Source organism: Salvelinus fontinalis, chromosome 5 (genome assembly GCF_029448725.1).
Source record: "Salvelinus fontinalis isolate EN_2023a chromosome 5, ASM2944872v1, whole genome shotgun sequence".
Lineage (NCBI taxonomy): Eukaryota > Metazoa > Chordata > Actinopteri > Salmoniformes > Salmonidae > Salvelinus > Salvelinus fontinalis.
Window position 1 is genome coordinate 25,963,127 of NC_074669.1, and position 20,105 is coordinate 25,983,231.

A 20,105-nucleotide genomic window follows, 5' to 3' on the forward strand; every position below is an offset into this window, starting at 1 on the left:
GCGTGTCATGTAGGGATGAACGGCTCTGCCCCAGGGTCTCTTCCTCTGGTGGTGCGGTTCCTGGAAGGCGTGTGTGCGCTCAGAGCAGGGTCAAAGCCTATGGCACTGACCTGGTGTTGGTCCTGGATGCTATGTGTAAGCCTTTGTTTGAACCATTAGAGTCTGTGGACATGAAAGTCCTTTCCTACAAGACTGTCCTGCTATTTATGGCCTTGGTGTCAGCCAAGCCCGTTGGGGGATCTCCATACGCTATCAATACACCTTCCCTATTTGGAGTTTGCGCCTGTTGACTCCAAAGTGAGTTTACATCCTAATGCAGTTGCTCCCTAGGTTATGCCAATGTCTTACACTTCTTCCCTTTCTCACCTTCTCTGTTTGCTTTGTAGCATGGCCTGTGTCCGGTGCACGCTTTACACACGTATATAGATTTGAACAAGGATGTCCGTGTTGCGAACAGCTTTTCACTAATCCAGCTCGGGGTAGGGCGTTTTCTAAGCAGCATCTTTCTCCCGGCACTGCGCAGATTGTGCATTTATCCGGGTTACCACAGTTTCCCTGTGGGGTTGAGCCTTGGGCTGCCGTGGTTCGCCGATGAGTCGGCCCACGAATGCGCATTATCAAGTTACTGCATTTTCCCTGTTGTTTTGGACAACGGTTCCTTGTACGAGTGTTGACCGTTCCTGTGTGTTTTCCTGTGGGCTGTCGTAGTTCATCAACTCTGGTCAATGTTATGCAGCTCGCGTGTGAGCGCTGTACCAAATCACCACAGGGGTTCTCGTTTTAGACTTGCGATTACAGGTACGAGTTCTGACATTTCAGGCTCGTAATGTAAGTATTGTTCTTGGAACCATGGGGTCTATGGATTTGGGTTGCAGTGACAGCGTGTCAGTGTACATAGCCATGTTGCACAAAGTTCTCATGTCCCCATAGTATGTTATACCGAGTGACCAACTGAAAGGGAACGAGCAGTTATGAAGGTAACTACTGTTCCCTGAAGGCGGGAAAGAGGTATAACATATTTTGGCCTGTGCCGTCAGGGGGTTTGGGTTCGCTGAAGAGCGGTATTGAATTGAGGAAATGGATGTGAGCCCCGGTATTATAGCCAGGAAGGAGGAGCTTCCGAGCCTGGCTCTAGTCATTATCCTATCGCTTTCAATTATGATCAAATCGACTTAGAGAGCTGTCCAACTCAAACAAACATGCGTACAGTTACCTTTGAAATGTTTGTTTACATAAGGCACAAGGTGATGGTATGGAATGTACTCCCCCATATATTTTTTTTATTGAGATCATTTTCACTTCCTGTACCTCTAAGGTATTGTTGTTTTAGTAGATGCTGGAGGAACATATCCTTTAGTTTGGTGTGGAAGACTGGCATTGTATGGGGATGGACTGATTTAGCCTGGCACAGTGAGCTTTTATTTAGACATTTAAGACTGTACGCGTCATGCCCCAGTTCTGTCCAACGACTCTCTGTACCTGGCTGTTGTTTTGAGGGCACACATGGTGAACACATGGTCAACAATTCCTTAGTCTCCTGTTTGTTTACTCATAACAGCACCATCATCCATTTTACATTCACAACTGCTGTGTTTACAGAGCCACATGAAACAAGCAACATTGCATTAAATCTACTAAGAATGACATCCAAATGCAGTCACATTAGTTTGGTTGACAGTTTGTCCCATCCCTCAGGTGCTCCCACCAGATGAACGCCACTCAGGAGGACCAGGACATTGTCACAGTGACATTGTTGAGTCCCTCCTTTGGGAAGACGGAGGTGGAGAGCAGGCTGAACATCACCACGGGAAGATTCCACACGTTGGAGTGTGTGGCCACCGTGGAGGGAGAGCAGGCCTACACACTGTTCTCTATCAGTGGTGAGTTGTGGTGACATGCGCGCACACACACACATAGCAATATACAAATGAGTGGGGAGTTGTTGAGGGGGAGCTTGTAGAATTTTTAAATATTTTTTTATAGATAATACTCAATACAAAAAACCTGAATTAATGTCAGTAATGCAGTACTAATTAAAGTCTAGGCTGTGTTACATTCAGGTCAATGTCACGTGTGCCTCCTCCCCGACCTCTAGGTCACCAGGCTGCTCGTTATGGCGCTCACCTGTCACCAGCGTTACTCGCATAATGACACTCACCTGGACCCCATCACCTCCTTGATTACCTTCCCTTTATATGTCCTCCCTTTGGTTTCTTCCCCAGTCGTCATTGACTCTGTTTCGTGTCGCTGCGTGGTTTGTGTATCGTGTTTATTGTTTTGTTTATTTATTAATACACTCCCTGTACTTGCTTCGCGACTCTCAGCGCACTCACTACAGTCAAGTCCATTCAGGTCGGACTGCTCAGCTCAGTCCTGCTCCCATTATGTCTGAGCTGAGGTGCAGCGTTACAGCTGGTTCTCTTTATGTGGCTCAAGGTCATGTAAGTGATCCGCACCATCAACACTCTTCAGTTCAACTCGAAGGATTTCGCAATTATAATCCGCTGAATGTTTACGAAAGACTTGGGTTTTTGACATAGATCTTTCCCATACACAGAGGTGCAATATTAAACATTGATTATAGGGCTGGAGTCTGTTATATAAACATAGGTGAGGAGAGATAACACAAACCTGTGTGATAATGTCTCATCACTTACTAGCAGAAATGATCATCAGTGGTAGGGGCATAGTGTAATTTTGGACCGCAAATTCAACTTTCTAGAACATCCTGTTCATATACTGTCTGATGCGCTAGTCTAGTATGACGGCAGTTGAAACCAGAGTGAGAAGAGAGTTGTCTTAGCGTGGGTATGGAGAATGAGATTGTGATGGTGTAGAGGAGGAGGGGACGCTGCCTGGACACATCGGGCATGTGGGTTGCATTATGGACGAGGAGTGTGTAGCCAGGCAGGACAGGCTTGTGGGAGCTTGTGCCCAGGCCTTAGTGCTCATTGGAGCAGGGAAGACACGCGGAGACTTGCAAGGAAGTCTGGACAACAGTTGGAGTCCTTGCCACCCTGAATGTTTAAACACTGTGGGAATTTTGGACGTGGCCAGCCAAGGAGGCAGGAAGCTGTAGGGAAAGAATAAAGGGAAAGGAGGGAGAGCTTTAAAAGCCACTGACAGGTTTACAGAAGATTAGTTCCTGCAGACTCTGCATTCTGAGATGATTTGAAATGGAGAGAAATCCTCTTATGGCTAAAGAGCTTATTACACCTTGTGTACAGAGCTAGGAAAACAATAACACCACAAACCGCTACAGTACACAAAGGAACAGACGACTTATTATACAGCAGTTTTACACAACAACAGCAGCAGTATTTGCGTCATGCTGCACAACACCACAGCATGCTACATACTGTGCAGTGCCTTCGGAAAGTATTCAGACCCCTTGACTTTTTACACATTTTGTTTGGTTACAGCCTTATTCTAAAATTGATTAAATATTTTTTTCCCATCCTCAATCTACACACAATACCCAATAATGACAAAGTAAAACTTGTAATTTTTTTGTGCTAATTTATTATAAATAAAAAACTGATATCACATTTAAATATGTATTCAGACCCTTTACTCAGTACTTTGTTGAAGCACCTTTGGCAGCGATTACAGGCTCAAGTCTTCTCAAGTCTTCGCGCCCCGACCCGGGTACGAACCAGGGACCCTCTGCACACATCAACAACAGTCACCCACGAAGCATCGTTACACATCGCTCCACAGAAGCCGCGCAAGGGGAACCACTACTTCAAGGTCTCAAAGCGAGTGACGTAACCGATTGAAACGCTATTAGCACCACCGCTAACTAGCTAGCCATTTCACATCCGTTACACTCACCCCCCTTTCGACCTCCTCCTTTTTCTGCAGCAACCAGTGATCCGGGTCACGGCACCAATGTAACAGTATAACTTTACGTCCGTTCCCTCGCCCCGAGCGCAAACCAGGGACCCTCTGCACACATCAACAACAGTCACCCACGAAGCATCGTTACACATCGCTCCACAGAAGCCGCGGCCCTTGCAGAGCAAGGGGAACCACTACTTCAAGGTCTCACAGCGAGTGACGTAACCGATTGAAACGCTATTAGCGCACCCCACCGCTAACTAGCTAGCCATTTCACATCCATTACACTGGCACACCTGTATTTGGGGAGTTTCTCTCATTCTTCTCTGCAGATCCTCTCAAGCTCTGTCTGGTTGGATGGGGAGCATTGCTGCACAGCTATTTTCAGGTCTCTCCAGAGTTGTTCGATCGGGTTCAAGTCTGGGCTCTGGCTGGGACACTCAAGGACATTCAGAGACTTGTCCCGAAGCCACTCCTGCGTTGTCTTGGCTGTGTGCTTTGGGTCATTGTCCTGTTGGAAGGTGAACGTTCGCCCCAGTCTGAGGTCCTGAGCGCTCTGGATCAAGTTTTCACCAAGGATCTCTCTGTACTTTGCTCCATTCATATTTCCCTCGATCCTGACTAGTCTCCCAGTCCCTGCCGCTGAAAAACACCCCCACAACATGATGCTATCTCCACCATGCTTTACTGTAGGGATGATGCCAGGTTTCCTCCAGACGTGACACTTGGCATTCAGGCCAAAAAGTTTAACCTTGGTTTCATCAGACCAGATAATATTGTTTCTCATGGTCTGAGACTCTTTTGGTGCCTTTTGGCAAACTCCAAGTGGGCTGTCATGTGCCTTCTACTGAGGAGTGGCTTCCGTCTGGCCACTCTACCATGAAGGCCTGATTGGTGGAGTGCTGCAGAGATGGTTGTCCTTCTGAAAGGTTCTTCCATCTCCACAGAGGAACTCTAGAGCTCTGTCAGAGTGACCATTGGGTTCTTGGTCACCTCCCTTCTCCCCCGATTGCTCTTCCTAGATACAAACATTAGCTCTAGGAAGAGTTTAGGTGGTTCCAGACTTCCTCCATTTAAGAATGACGGAGGCCATTGTGTTCTTGGTGCCCTTCAATGCCGCAGACATTTTTTGGTACCCTTCCCCAGATCTGTGCCTCGACACAGTTCTGTCTCTGAGCTCTACAGATAATTCATTCGACCTCATGGCTTGGTTTTGCTGTGACATGCACTGTCAACTGTGGACCTTAAATAGACAGATGTGTCCAATCAATTTAATTTACCGCAGGTCGACTCCAATCAAGTTGTAGAAACAGAGCTCAATTTCAAGTTTCATAGCAAAGGGTCTGAATACTTATGTAAATAAGATATTTCTGTTTTACATTTTTAATAAATGAGCTAACATTTCTAAAAACCTGTTTTCCCTTTGTCGTTATGAAGATTTGTATTTATTTGATCCATTTTAGAATAAGGCTGTAACATAACAAAATGTGGAAAAAGTCAATGGGTCTGAATACTTTCCATAGGCACTGTAACTATAACAGGAATTATGTCGGTAATAATATACAAAGACATTAACGAAATACAGAAAATAAAGTTTGACTCAAATAATAGGATTACATTAGAGTGATTACCACATAGCACTCTCCACATCAGAAGCCTAATATAAAGCCAAACATTAGATCTGATCTCTTTCTGTGTTTCTGTCATTCGCTCCTCTCTCCAACGTCCTTCACTGATATCTCTTTATCTCTCTGTGTTGTGTGTTTGTCCCTACAGAGAGAACAGTGCCCCATGAGCTCTTCACCCCTCTGCTGATTGGCTTTGTGTCAGCAGCGGTCCTCCTCTGTGTCATCCTCATAGTGCTCTTCTACAAGTACCTGCAGGTAACTCACCTCTTCTCATGCATGTCACACCCACTTCTACTGCTGGTTACACACCTGAGTATAAAAATGACACACAGTAACTCACAGCCAACGATAAGGTACAGTAGCTCACCATAAACTGTGCTGAAGTACCATGATTGATGTGAGTTTTGTGGCATCCTCTGTGCTTCTCCTAATATAAACTCCCTGCTTGCCTCACAGAAACCCAAATACCAGATCCAGTGGAAAGTCATTGAAGGTATCCACGGAAACAACTATGTGTATATTGACCCTACCCAGCTCCCATACGACCACCAGTGGGAGTTCCCCCGGGACAAACTGCGTTTCGGTGAGTTCCTTAGCTTTCATCACACTCAGGAATATCACAGTTAATCATCACCAAGCAGGGAGGTTGCCCCAGACATTTTCTACAGTATATCCATCTCTAATACAGGACTGTATGATGTTTAGTTCGTTTTTAGTATTTCCCAGGTCTATTTAAGATGTGTAGTATCAAGCCATAGCAGCAGCTGTTGAAAGTCTGTTTTTGTTTTTGGTATTTGGAGCCAGCCATTGTATCTTTGCGGTCTCATAATGATGGATGCACACCCTATTTGCAGACCAATTGGTTACACTTTTACACTTTTACAATAGCTGTGAGCACACACTAACTGCACGATGTATTTAATGGAGCTGTTTTCTTTTATAAACAACCTCAACCCCTCCCTTTAAGCAAATGTTCTGTTGTTTTTTTTATTTTGAAACCACCCCAAACAGGATTCTGCGTGTCCTGGTGTCTGCTTGCCCCGCCCTTGCAGGGTAAACCTGGTGATCGTTGGTGCAGGAAGCAGGGGCTAGGATGTGGGAGGGGAACACGATGGAATAACATTAGTCTGTCTGTGTTCCATGTTTGTCTGCAGGGAAAACTCTGGGCTCCGGAGCCTTCGGGAAGGTGGTGGAGGCTACTGCTTATGGAATGTCCAAAGCTGATACAGTGATGACAGTGGCGGTCAAAATGCTCAAACGTAAGACCGAAGTGATGACACAATCGATAATAAAACATTTCAGAGTAGCTGCTTTGACGAATTCTCTGGAGTCTTCTTCCGGATAGTTAAACAACCGAAGCTTCTGCGTATGAGCGCTATTCTCCCCCCCTTCCGCTGCAGCAACATATCAAAGACACGCAGGACACAGACAGGCAGTCTAAATAGTGATTTAATGTTGTTTTTTCATCATCATTGCAAACATTGATTGATTAAACAGGAGGCAGAGGCAGTCAGTTTTTAACAGTTCTATGTTAGTTGTGGTTAAAACGCTGATTGTTTTTGCCCCAATGCAGTGTGTAGACTGTGTCCTGCTTGTGCTACTGAAATATTCTTAATAACAACACACAGAGAAAGTTGTAACCTACATCCTAAATTAGCCTACAAAATACTCTGAGTGTACAAAACATTAAAGACACCTTCCTAATATTGAGTAGAGTTGTCTCAATGCTTAAAAATCCTTCTTTGGCCTCCTGAGTGGCGCAGTAGTCTAAGGCACTGCACCGCAGTGCTAGCTGTGCCATTAGAGATTCTGGGTTCGAGTTCTGTCGCAGCCGTCCGTGACCGGGAGACCCATGGGGCGGCGCACAATTTGCGCAGTGTCGTCCGGGTTAGGGGAGGGTTTGGCTGGCAGGGATGTCCCTGTCCCATCGTGCACTAGCGACTCCTGTGGCGGGTTGGGCGCAATGCACACTGACATGGTCGCCAGGTGTACAGTGTTTCTTCCGACACATTGGTGCGGCTGGCTCCGGGTAAAGTGGGCATTGTGTCAAGAAGCAGTATGGCTTGGTTGGGTTGTGTTTCGGAGGACGCATGGCTCTTGACCTTCGCCTCTCCCGAGTCCGTACGGGAGTTGCAGCGATGAGACAAGACTGTAACTACCAATTGGATACCATGAAAAATGAGGTAAAATACAATTTAAAAAAATAATGAATCCTTCTTCAACCGGTCTCCTCCCCTTCATCTATGCTGACTGAAGTGGATTTAAGTGACATCAATAAGGGATCATCGCTTTCACCTGGATTTACCTGGTCAGTCTGTGTCATGGAAAGAGCAGGTGTCCTTATTGTTTTGTTCACTCAGTGTATATATATTTGTGGAACGTTCGTTCAAATCGCAGCTAGTTTTTATATCAGCTGTTCAGAAATAGAGACATAGGCTACATCATCATGTCGATCAGATGACCTGATGATAAGGGTTCAGAAGAGGGTGAGTAAAGTGAACACATGCGCACAACGTGATTTGGTTCTTTAGCTCTGGGGAAGAGGCTTCCAGGGTGGCGGTACGGGGTGCGGGGTTACCTTCAGTCGCGCAGCCTCAGACAAGTTTAATAGCAATAAAAAGAGACACATTTTGGTGACAAATCTGTTTATTTTATGGTGTCTGACTAATCAGACCTGGTCAATTCACAGTCAGAGACAACCCCTGACCCTAATTATGAGTGGTGAACACCCTCAACAGATATTTGACTAAATATATTTCAGGAGCTATTGAGTGTGTGTGTGTGCGTGCGTGTTTGCATTGATGCATGCACGCTTGTGACACCGACAGCGGCCAGAGGTGTTTGTGCTAGCACGAGGTGAAACTAGCACAAGCAGATTTCCTTTGATGTTTTCTTTGATGATGACTTTGAAGCACTTTAAAATGATCACGTTCTGATGGTTTTTCCACAGCCAGTGCCCATGCCACTGAGAAGGAGGCGCTGATGTCAGAGCTGAAAGTTCTCAGTTACCTTGGAAACCACATGAACATCGTCAACCTGCTTGGAGCCTGTACTGTTGGAGGTAAGGGGCAGAAGGTCCGGAGGAGAAGAAGAAGAAGAGTTTATTCAAGACTAGAATTAGGGTTAAGTCTATGGTATCATCAATCTGAATGGTGTGGGTAACTGGTTTGTCAGAGGTTTTTGAGAAACAGTAATAACCTGAACACTCCCCCCTTTTATCACCTATGATTGTATGGCTTGTTGAGCATTGGATCATGCTTTATGATGTAGGAGTGGTGATCCTGAAACTTGCTGTGATTGTATTAGTGTGTCTATACATCAGAGTATTTTGTTTATCTATGTTTGTCTTTTGTGTGTTGCTTCTTTGTGTTCTATTTCTACTCTCATGTGACATGGCAATTGTGCTCCTTGTCTTCAGGCCCAACCCTGGTGATCACAGAGTACTGCTGCTTTGGTGACCTCCTGAACTTTCTGAGAAGGAAGAGAGAAACGTTCTTTTGCTCTAAGCTAGGGGACGACTGCTACTACAGGAATGTCATGCTGCAGAGGGGAACAGCTACAGCTGGGTCAGTATGGACTTTTTACAATTACAAGGAGAGGGTGGTAGTTGAGTGGTGTATAATTATCACAGCACAGTATGTAAGGTATGTATGTACTGTTGCTTATGTCATCTCACCTGCTCACGGAAGTAAATACCACTGTCGTTTTTGAAAATTCCCCAATTGAACTTAGCATGAAGCACTCTTTGTTGTTATTGAGAAAACATACTTACAGTAAATGTATCTGGAGATTCATAATTTATGTAAGGGAGGATTTCCTACCCAGTGTGTAGGAGTAATATGTAGTATTGGCATGGCAGCTGAACTGAGATCAGACTGCTCCTTTCCTCCTCACAGAGACAGCAGGAATGGCTATGTGGATATGAGGCCTTCTGTCACTGGCGTCCTGCCAAATGGCTTCTCCTCAGAGAAGAGGCGCTCGATGCGCAAAGCAGGCAAGCCATCCACTCTGATATTCATTGATAATTGTCACATTTCTCATTTCAGAGTGAATTTATACAACCTGCAATGTATCTCCCTCTATAAACAATGTATCTCCCTCTATAAACAATGTATCTCCCTCTATAAACAATGTATCTCCCTCTATAAACAATGAAGCTACCTTTCTACACAATGCCGTTCACTCTATACATCTCTCTAATTATTTTGCTCCATCTCTCTCCTTCTCTCAGGTGGTTCCAGTAGTGAGCCAGATGTTGTGAGTGAGATGCTCCATGAGGACGGTCTCTCTCTGGACACAGAGGATCTGCTCAGCTTCTCCTATCAAGTGGCCAAAGGCATGGACTTCCTGGCTTCCAAAAATGTAAGCCCTTCATGTCCTCACCGAAGATCTCCGGTCCTAATAAGCTCCTGAAACCCCTCAGCACCAGCTTTCTAGAACAACAGGTCTATTTTGTACTCTGCAATTCAGTCCAGCTAGTTAAATCCATGATGGTAAATCATGTTAATGTCCAACCATTCTCTGGAAAGCACCCTTTCCACTGGTATTATTGGTTCATTGTATGAGATTGAATTTAGACACACACTAAGCTACACACACACACACACACACACACACACACACACACACACACACACACACACACACACACACACACACACACACACACACACACACACACACACACACACACACACACACACACATATTAGTTCCATCCTCTTTCTTTCCAAACAACACCAGGATCACATTTCCATGGCTGGTCAACAGGTCCAGGATGCATGTTTGAGCATGCTACTGAAAAATGTATAAGGCATTAAGGCAAGCAGACACCAGACTACAGCCAGGCCCTGTTTTAGTAGCTGGGTGTATGGAACAACTTTTGGGAAAGGAAATTCTCTGTCACAATTTATTAGTAGTATTGAGTGTTCTACAGTATGCTATGCTTATACCTTATGCTGTCTTGTTGCATTATGTTTCATTGTGTGTGTGTGTGTGTGTGTGTGTGTGTGTGTGTGTGTGTGTGTGTGTGTGTGTGTGTGTGTGTGTGTGTGTGTGTGTGTGTGTGTGTGTGTGTGTGTGTGTGTGTGTGTGTGTGTGTGTGTGTTCAGTGCATCCACAGAGACCTGGCAGCCAGGAACATTCTCCTGACCCAGGGACGAGTGGCAAAGATCTGTGACTTCGGCCTTGCTCGTGACATCACCACTGACTCCAATTATGTAGTCAAAGGCAATGTAAGTCTGCCCCATCACTCGCTGTAGATCTCAATATGAGTTATAGATACTCCTTTGGACATTTTGCAGTGAAAACCATCAAGCACAGGCACTGTATTGATATAAAGTGTGTTTGTCAGCTACAGTGCCTTCAGAAAATATTCCACATTTTGTTGTGTGACATAAAAATACAAACACCCATCTTACACACAATACCCCATAATGACAAAGTAAAAACATGTTTTTAGAAATCTTAGCAAATGAAATACATAAATATCTAATTTACATAAGTATTCACACCCCTGTCATGGTTTCCCACATCATGGTTTCCCAAATCCAGTCCTGGGGCCCTGGGTGCATGTTTTGGTTTTTGCCCTAGCACTACGCAGCTGATTGAAATAATCAACATTTGATGATGATTGGTTATTTGAATCAGCTGTGTAGTGCTAGGGCAAAAAACTAAATGTGCACCCAGGGGGTGGGGGTCCCAGCACCGAGTTTGGAAAAACCTGCAATACATGTTAGAATCACCTTAGTCTTTCTGGGTATGTCTCTAAGAGCTTTGCGCACCTGGATTGTACAATATTTGCCAATTATTATCTTCTAAATTCTTCAAGTTCTGTCAAATTGGTGGTTAATCATTGCTAGACATCCATTTTCAAGTCTTGCCATTTATGTTCAAGCAAATTTAAGTCATAACTGTAAATCTACCACTCAGGAACATTCACTGTCTTCTTGGTAAGCAAATACAGTGCAGATTTGGCCTTGTGTTTTAGGTTAGGGTCCTGCTGAAAGGTGTATTCATCTGTTTCTGGTGGAAAGCAGATTCAACCAGGTTTTCCTTTAGAATTTTGCCTGAAAATAGCCTAATCTTCATGACTAATGTTCAAATTTAGACATTCAACAGTATCAAGGTTCTGGTCTAATGCTTCTAAAAATGTTAGGCATAACCGTGTTCATGGAGCTCTCAACTAGCCATTCCGTTTCTTTGTTATCCTGAAGCACTCCCTTCCTCTCCGGCAACTGAGTTAGGAAGGATGCAGACACCTGTATCTTTATAGTGACTGGGTGTATTGATATACCATCCAAAGTGTAATAATATCCCATGCTCAAAGAGATATTGAATATCTGTTTGTTCTACCCATCTACCAATAGGTGCACTTCTTTGCGAGGCATTGGAAAACCTCTCTGGTCTTTAGGATTGAATCTGTGTTTCAAATTCACTGCTCGACTGAGGGACCTTACAGATAATTGTATGTTTGGGATACCGAGGTGAGGTAGTCATAAAGAAAATTGGGTAAAATACTTATTGACTCATTAGATTTCAGCTTTTTAGTTTTAATATATTTGTAAAAATATCGAAAAATGTAATTCCACTTTGACATATGGAATATTGTGTGTAGGCCAGTGACACAAATTATTGACACCCTTGATAAAGATTAGGAAAAATTACTGTATAAAATAAATAATTCAAATACTGAACTATATTGTATGTCAAAAAAAAATTGAAAATATATTATGGTATACTAACACATTTAACAAGTAATATGTGTATTTCTCAAAAGGTAAGGGTAAAAATGTTTGACACCCTTTCAATACCTCACCTTGCGAAGGTAACATCACTGAGCCTTTAAAGAAAGGCTTAACTTAAGGTCAATGGCATCATGAACATTTTAGCCAAAACCTCATTACCTCTGCCAGGAGGCTGAAACTTGGCTGCAAGTGGATCTTCCAGCAAGACAATAATCCCAAGCACACAGCAAAATCCACAAAGAAATGGTTAATTGGCCACAAAATCAATATTTTTCAATGGCCAGCTCAGACTCCGGACTTGAACCCCATTGAAAACCTGTGTTCTCTGAATTGAAGAGGACAGTTCATAAGAGCAGACGAAAGGATATCAACTATCTGTAAAGATTCTGTATGGAGGAATGGTCTTAAGATCCCTCCCAATGTGCTCTCCAATCTCATGAAACATTTTTGAAAAAGGCTCGGTGACGTTACCCTCGCAAGGTGAGGTATTGAAAAATTAAAATATGACTTGTTAATTGTATAACATAATATAATTTCTCCCAAAATGGTGCATACAATATAGCTCAGTATTTGAATGTATTTTATACAGTCATTCTTGCTCATCTTATCAAGGATGTCAATGTTGGTCCCCAGTGTATATTTGGTGAATGTGGCATTTTAATGCGCACTCTGAGACAGCTGTGTGTTTATGAATTACTTGAAATGTAACTGGAATGGGGTCACCAGATACAAATGTCTCAAACATTCAGCACCTTATGGGAGTTTTGACCTAGGAAACACATCTCCTCTCATACTAACACAAAAACAAGCAATGCTGAACATTGGTTTGAAATTCCAGATCAGCAGAATCTGCATGAACCATTTCCCCTCACCGGTCCTCAAGCCTCCACAGCTGAAGTGATGGAGATGATGGACTACTTCAATAGATTTGCTTTGATGAATTTTCTGAATACATGGAGTGCGTCTGACATATTTGACTGGCTGTGATGGTTTGTGCTCCACGCAGGCTCGTCTCCCAGTCAAGTGGATGTCTCCGGAGAGCATCTTTGAGTGTGTGTACACATTTGAGAGTGACGTGTGGTCCTATGGCATCTTGCTCTGGGAAATCTTCTCTCTCGGTACTTACATACACATTATTCTCCGTGTGTGAGTGTGTGTGTGTGTGTTTCTTTTCATTGATTTTTATTTCCTTATTTCCTTTTTGGCCTATAGGAAGCAGTCCATATCCTGGGATACCTGTGGACTCAAAGTTCTACAAAATGATTAAGGAAGGATACAGAATGGATGCACCAGAGTTTGCACCGAGTGAAATGTGAGTGTGTGTGTGTGGTGTGCGTGTCTAAGTATCTTGAGAAAGAATCAGGGAGTAGGAGCAGTGTATGTGTGGGTGTACTATGCATGGGTGTGAATATGTGGGATTTGAGCAGATGGCAGATTTTATGAATTTGTCTTCATCATAAAAGTTCATATTAAAACAAAAAAATGTTACACTTAGAGAAAGAACAGGTGTGTGCAAATATTTTTATTATTTTAGTTAACTAGGCAAGTCATTTAAGAACAAATTCTTATTTTCAATGACGGCCTAGGAACCGTGGAATAACTGCCTTTTTCAGGGGCAGAACGACAGGTTTTTACCTTGTCAGCTCAGGGATTCGATCTAGCAATCTTTCGGGTTCCCGGCCCAACGCTCTAACCACTAGGCTACCTGCCGCCCCTGAACATGTGCGTGCTGTGGTTTCAGGTATGAGATAATGAGGTGGTGCTGGGAAGCGGATCCCTTTAAGAGACCCTCCTTCAGCAAGGTGGTGGAGAGGATCGAACAACAGCTGTCAGACACCACCAAACACGTAGGTCACTCTCATCTAACCTGCTTGTGTACACATGTTTACAGACTATGGATTTAAGCTATTCACCAGCAGTAAATTCCATTTCTATATTCTGAGATCTTATTTTGAAGTGCCAAAAGGTCACCAGACTAGACGTAGAAGCACCTTGAGATTTTGCTGTATTTAATAGTAGTGAACTACTATACAAATTCAATAAAATATTACCTGCCCTCTTGTTTTAGTAGCATACAGAACATGACTGTGCTCCTCCACCGCAACCACCAAGGGCCACATGTTAAGGATACCACCAGACTAGTCAGCCCTCCATCTGTATAGCAGTTGACACACAGAAATGTGTCAACCCTCCATTAATGCACGCACACTCACACTCAGTACCCATTGAACGTGACACGAAAGCTAGAGGAGGAGATTAATATGATTGATCGATCACTCGTGCCATAATCACCTCACCTGTGTCATGTCCTCTCTGGTGCGAGTGACAGGGGTGTGAGGTCAAACGAACAGTGACGCCCTCAGGCCTCTCCTCATGAACTCGGCTCATCTCTCACTTCTGAAACATGCCAGTGAGCTCTGAACACAGAGCAGGTCTTCTCTTTTCACGCCTTCCCCTTCACACCTTCAGACCAGAGGGCTACACTGTCATCTCCTTTCCTCACCATGCTGCATGTTGCTTACGCAGTATGTAGAACTGCAATGAAAACACCTCTCCAACACTCTTTTGCTCTGTTTCTCTTCTCTGTGTAGATCTATCTGAATTTCAGCTCCAAGTTTCCGGTTACAATGGTGCCGCAGGGTACCAATGTGGACCAGGGGACACAGAACGCCAACGTCCTGCGTCTCAACTCGGTGGGCAGCAGCAATGCCTCCACTCAGCCCCTATTGGCCAGCGCCAGCGATGACGTCTTCCTGGAGGAGATGGGCACCAGGCTCAGGGTCCACCGGGTGTAAGGCCACACCCCCACGATGGCTGCCACATAAAGTGCCTGTTTAGTGCAGCCCAAACACCCCACCACACCTATCCCAACCATATACTGTGTCTAGCTATTAGCCACCCCCTTCCAACCGTATGTCTAGCTATTAGCTTCCCCCTTCAGACAGAGGCTTGAAGAAGGACTAGGTCTTCTCAAAACCTCTTTTCCTGGCGCCTTTAGTGCATGGACGAGACCTGTCACCTACTGTCTCCATAGTATCTGGCCCTGTCTCTCAAAAGCTTGGATATAGTCACACTGTCTTTACTCTCCAGGCCATTGAGCTACTGTGTATCACGTTTGTGCTGTTAGAAATGGACACTGTATTTTATAGCTCCATAGTAGTGCTATTTTCTGTGGACTTTTCTCAATGTTGCTTTCACCGTTTCTAAATATGTTTCATACAGTGTTTATGTTTGCTTCACATTTCTGTTGTCAATGTTAAACTGAATTACTTTGTTTTTTGTTGTTGTTTTGAATTACGCTTTATCTCAAACTAAATCATATAGCATTTTCAATGGTTGGAGTACAATTATTATTTGAGGTGAAGGCACTTAAATTTGAACATCATTCCAGATGTAGACATCATGTAATGACGCTTTCACCTTTTGTCTGTTCCACCTTCCACCTTTTAAGAATTAATGTCAGTATTATTCCACATGTTCAGTTTTGGTGACTATGTGATGTAGAGACATTTTGTCAGACATTTCTAGGGCCAATGGTTTAAATGATATTCAGTAGGCTAAGTCTTATCACTTGATTAGATTGAGATGTTTTAAGTATGGTACAATGACTTCAGCTTTTAGTTGATGTCCCTGTGTATATATGTACATATTGACCTTGGGTATGACTAGTAATAAGTGTATGATGTGAGAGGTAGCATTAGCTTAGATTCCGCCTGGGAGGCTGCCTGCTGGAGATTCCTTGTAAATATGTAAATATGTTTCTGGTGTCGGCACCTCTTCTGTCCTGTAGCGTATGTGTGACCCTTGTTTACATTTGTCATCAGACAGGTACTGCTGTATCACCGGGGTGTTTACTTAGTACAAAAACTGTCTCCAAAGATGGGGAAGGCTGAAACAGTGCATGGTTATAATGAGCATACTGTACAAGGAAACAGGCGATCACTATTCAAGGTATTAGTCATTTGATCTTTTCTACTCATACAGATTGTCAAAGGAGGCTTTCTGTTTTGAGGTGAAGCCAATGATGCTTGTTTCAAATGCCAATGTGGAGCTTGCAGTACAGACCAACAACCATTAAGCTAACTGTTCTGAGGAAAAGCCAATTTGAAAGTTAGATGTTAGAGGTGTTTAGTCAGACCAGGTGGTGACATGTCTTATAGTTCCCAACAGTCCTGTGGAGAGTAGCGTCAGTGCTCCCGTCCCAGCAGTCCTGTGGAGAGTAGCGTCAGTGCTCCCGTCCCAGCAGTCCTGTGGAGAGTAGCGTCAGTGCTCCCGTCCCAGCAGTCCTGTGGATAGTAGCGTCAGTGCTCCCGTCCCAGCAGTCCTGTGGAGAGTAGCGTCAGTGCTCCCGTCCCAGCAGTCCTGTGGATAGTAGCGTCAGTGCTCCCGTCCCAGCAGTCCTGTGGATAGTAGCGTCAGTGCTCCCGTCCCAGCAGTCCTGTGGAGAGTAGCGTCAGTGCTCCCGTCCCAGCAGTCCTGTGGAGAGTAGCGTCAGTGCTCCCGTCCCAGCAGTCCTGTGGATAGTAGCGTCAGTGCTCCCGTCCCAGCAGTCCTGTGGATAGTAGCGTCAGTGCTCCCGTCCCAGCAGTCCTGTGGATAGTAGCGTCAGTGCTCCCGTCCCAGCAGTCCTGTGGATAGTAGCGTCAGTGCTCCCGTCCCAGCAGTCCTGTGGATAGTAGCGTCAGTGCTCCCGTCCCAGCAGTCCTGTGGATAGTAGCGTCAGTGCTCCCGTCCCAACAGTCAGTAGCTGATTTCTCAGCCATCCCTCTACTCTTTGTGTCCAGCTGCTTCCTCTGACGGAAGTGCTACTTCCACCATCTCTCAACCAGGGCTCTGTATCACTCCAGACTCCCATCACTAGGACTTCCCTCTTCCCACACTGAGATATTGTTGTGAAGAGCACCTGGAAAATGCTGTCTGAATGACTGAAAGGGTGTGTGTGTGTGTGTGTGTGTCTGCATGTGTGCATCTGTGTGTCTGCATGTGTGCTATTTGTAGGTGCCACTGAATTAAATGTATGAAATTTACCCAACAAACTGTTCAACCCTGTCCTTCCCAAAGCTGGATATTTGTAAATATGTGTGTGAATACAATGTAAGTAATGTGGATGCTGTCTTAATGTTGTATTTTATTTTCTATTGATATGGTACATTTAATGCACAACTCTGATATGCTGTAATATGAAAAATGTCTTACCAGAAATAGATACACAGATGCGTACACCCACATAATATTTACTGTACATCTTCTTCTTTGAAGATAAGCTGCTTGTTTTTCTGTAGATGTGGTAACTACTGTAAACGTACTGTACCTATACATAATCTTTCTTTGGGCTTTGCTGTAGAATGTATTATTCCTTGTGTAGTGTAATTTTCCCCTTGGCTTGGCACTAACCATTGCATTCTGTCTTCAACAAGCAAGCCAAAACATTTATTTCTTTTTAAACGCTTATGGACAGCTTTGCCTTACAAATCAAGTTGGTTTTCAACCCCAAAACAGGAATGCCTTGTACTTTCATGGAAATGGCAAATATTGTCTAATTTTGCTAATTACAAGAAAGGACAAGTAGAACTGGAGGGCAATAACTTACATCAATACTCTGCTCTTTCCCTTATGCCACATAGAATAGGAAACATAAAAAGAGGTAATTACACAGTAATAACACTGTAGTTACATGGTTATATCTGTGCCATTCATCATGCTGTTAAAAAGCACAATCAAAATATTGTCTGATTATCGCTAACAATTTTACTCTATAACGGTTGATATAATGTGACGGCTGATACAATATGACGGCTGATACAATATGACGGGTGATACAATATGACGGCTGATACAATATGACGGCTGATACAATATGACGGCTGATACAATATGATGTGTGATATAATATGACGGCTGATATAATATGACGGCTGATACAATATGGCGGCTGATACAATATGACGGCTGATACAATATGACGGCTGATACAATATGACGTCTGATATAATATGACGGCTGTTTTAGAAATCTTAGAACACTTGCATATTTCCCTATACAACGTTTATTTTGTGCATCTAGTTGTATATTTATTTTACAAGAGGCAATGTTTGTTGTGCACATTTGCAATGGGTTGCTGTTTCTTGTTACTGTAATATAAATAAAATAAACGCATACAATTGTTTTGTTATTCGTGATTTGTATTAGATTAGTATTTCTTTTTTCATGCCATTTATTTTATATGTGTGCAGGTTAGTTGTTTTGGGTGGCATTGCTGTCTTCTTTTTTGATCCAGTTTGATAATGTGGTGGAGTCATTTTATTTAGACTGACATGTCACATATTGAATTGTCCCTCATAGATCTGAGGGACATATTGTCAGCCATCTGTGTCGAGCCTATTAGCAGGTGATGCCTCGGGGCACTGCCACTGACGAGCTCCTTCCCATTCTAGTGTATAGCCATTCTAGTGTATAGCCATGGACTGTATCTGTTTTTAAAATCATGTTTCCTGCTCCAGAATGGTCAGGGTCTTTGGCTTGGGTCCAGCAGGGGACATCTGGCTTTAGGGGAACACCGCGAGGACAGTGGTTTGTCCAGCAGGCCAGGCCGGTGTACGGACAGACGGAGGGGCTTTGTGCGTGTCACTGCGTGGGCTGAGTCCATTGTTCTAGCATATATCTGATATGAGGGACAGGAAATCCCACCATTGAAACTGAGTGGTTGAATGAACACATTTGTGAGACTGAGTGGTCGCTTAAAGTAAAAAACAGCTGAGAGAGAGGGAAGAATCTTCTCCGTAATATTTCATCACATGTTTTGTAGATCATTGAGAGACTGAACTTTGACAGCAAACGCTGCTCACCCTTGAGCTACTGTACTGTGGGTCTGGTATGGATTTCTATATGGCCCAGTTGGGATTTTGATTGTATTGCTGTCACAATACAGTCCAATTAGGCTCAGTGTATTGCACCACTCTTTTTTTCTCTCTCCATCTTCTGTCCTTCTGTCTCTCAGTAAGGGTAGAATTCTGGTCAGGCCCTCATTCCAGCACAACAGTCTCATTTGTTTTCTAACAGCCTCTGGTAAATGATACTTCTGACCAAGATGGAAAAACAAACACCCAATTGTGTCATGGCAGTTCCATTGCTTTTTCTCTAGCATGATTGGGTTACAAGGGCACAGTGCCAATACGTGACACACTACACTGAGTATACCAAACATTAGGAACACCTTCCAAATATTGAGCTGCACCCCCCCCCCCCCCCTTTTGCCCTCAGAACATCCTCAATCCGTCGGGTCATGGACTCTATAAGGTGTTGAAAGCATTCCACAGGCATGTTGGCCCATGCTGACTCCAATGTTTCTCACAGTTGTGTCAAGTTCGCTGGATGTGGGTGGTGGACCATTATTGATACACACGGGAAACTGTTGAGTGTGAAAAACCCAGCAGCATTGCAGTTCTTGACACAAACCGACGCGCCTGGCAACTACTACCATACCCCGTTCAAAGGCACTTAAATCTGCACATATACACAATCCATTACTCAATTGTCTCAAGGCTTATTTAACCTGTCACCTCCCCTTCATCTACACTGATTATTGTGGATTTAACATAGTGACATCAATAAGGGATCATAGCTTTCACCTGTGAGTCTATGTCACGGAAAGAGCAGGTGTTTTTAATGTTTTGTATACTCAGTGTACAGTATGTCAATAATACACATATTGTGTGTGTGCGTGCGTGCAAGTGATTATTTATTTGACATTTTGCAGTATGAAATCTCTTGAGGTGCAGCATCTTAATTTCAAGAGTGCCCCACCCCCCCAAAAAAAATGTATACTTAGGCCTAGGTTCAATAAGATCAAGACTTAACCGGCGATAGACGACACCGCATAGCTGATGTTTGG

At 43.8% G+C, this 20,105-nt stretch overlaps 1 protein-coding gene across 2 annotated transcripts in view; it reads left to right on the forward strand.

Annotated features, from left to right (window-relative positions):
• Positions 1 to 18,363, forward strand: part of kita (KIT proto-oncogene, receptor tyrosine kinase a) — a 40,041-nt gene extending 21,678 nt beyond the window's left edge. For both annotated transcript variants that reach the window (XM_055923010.1, XM_055923011.1), the window contains exons 9-21: positions 1,696 to 1,880; positions 5,617 to 5,723; positions 5,925 to 6,051; positions 6,623 to 6,727; positions 8,419 to 8,529; positions 8,887 to 9,034; positions 9,365 to 9,462; positions 9,700 to 9,830; positions 10,580 to 10,702; positions 13,221 to 13,332; positions 13,427 to 13,526; positions 13,956 to 14,061; positions 14,806 to 18,363. In XM_055923010.1, the coding sequence (XP_055778985.1) occupies positions 1,696 to 1,880; positions 5,617 to 5,723; positions 5,925 to 6,051; positions 6,623 to 6,727; positions 8,419 to 8,529; positions 8,887 to 9,034; positions 9,365 to 9,462; positions 9,700 to 9,830; positions 10,580 to 10,702; positions 13,221 to 13,332; positions 13,427 to 13,526; positions 13,956 to 14,061; positions 14,806 to 15,009 (1,657 nt within the window). In that variant the 3' untranslated portion in view covers positions 15,010 to 18,363. The remainder of the gene's footprint in view (positions 1 to 1,695; positions 1,881 to 5,616; positions 5,724 to 5,924; positions 6,052 to 6,622; positions 6,728 to 8,418; positions 8,530 to 8,886; positions 9,035 to 9,364; positions 9,463 to 9,699; positions 9,831 to 10,579; positions 10,703 to 13,220; positions 13,333 to 13,426; positions 13,527 to 13,955; positions 14,062 to 14,805) is intronic.
• Positions 18,364 to 20,105: the final 1,742 nt, after the last annotated feature.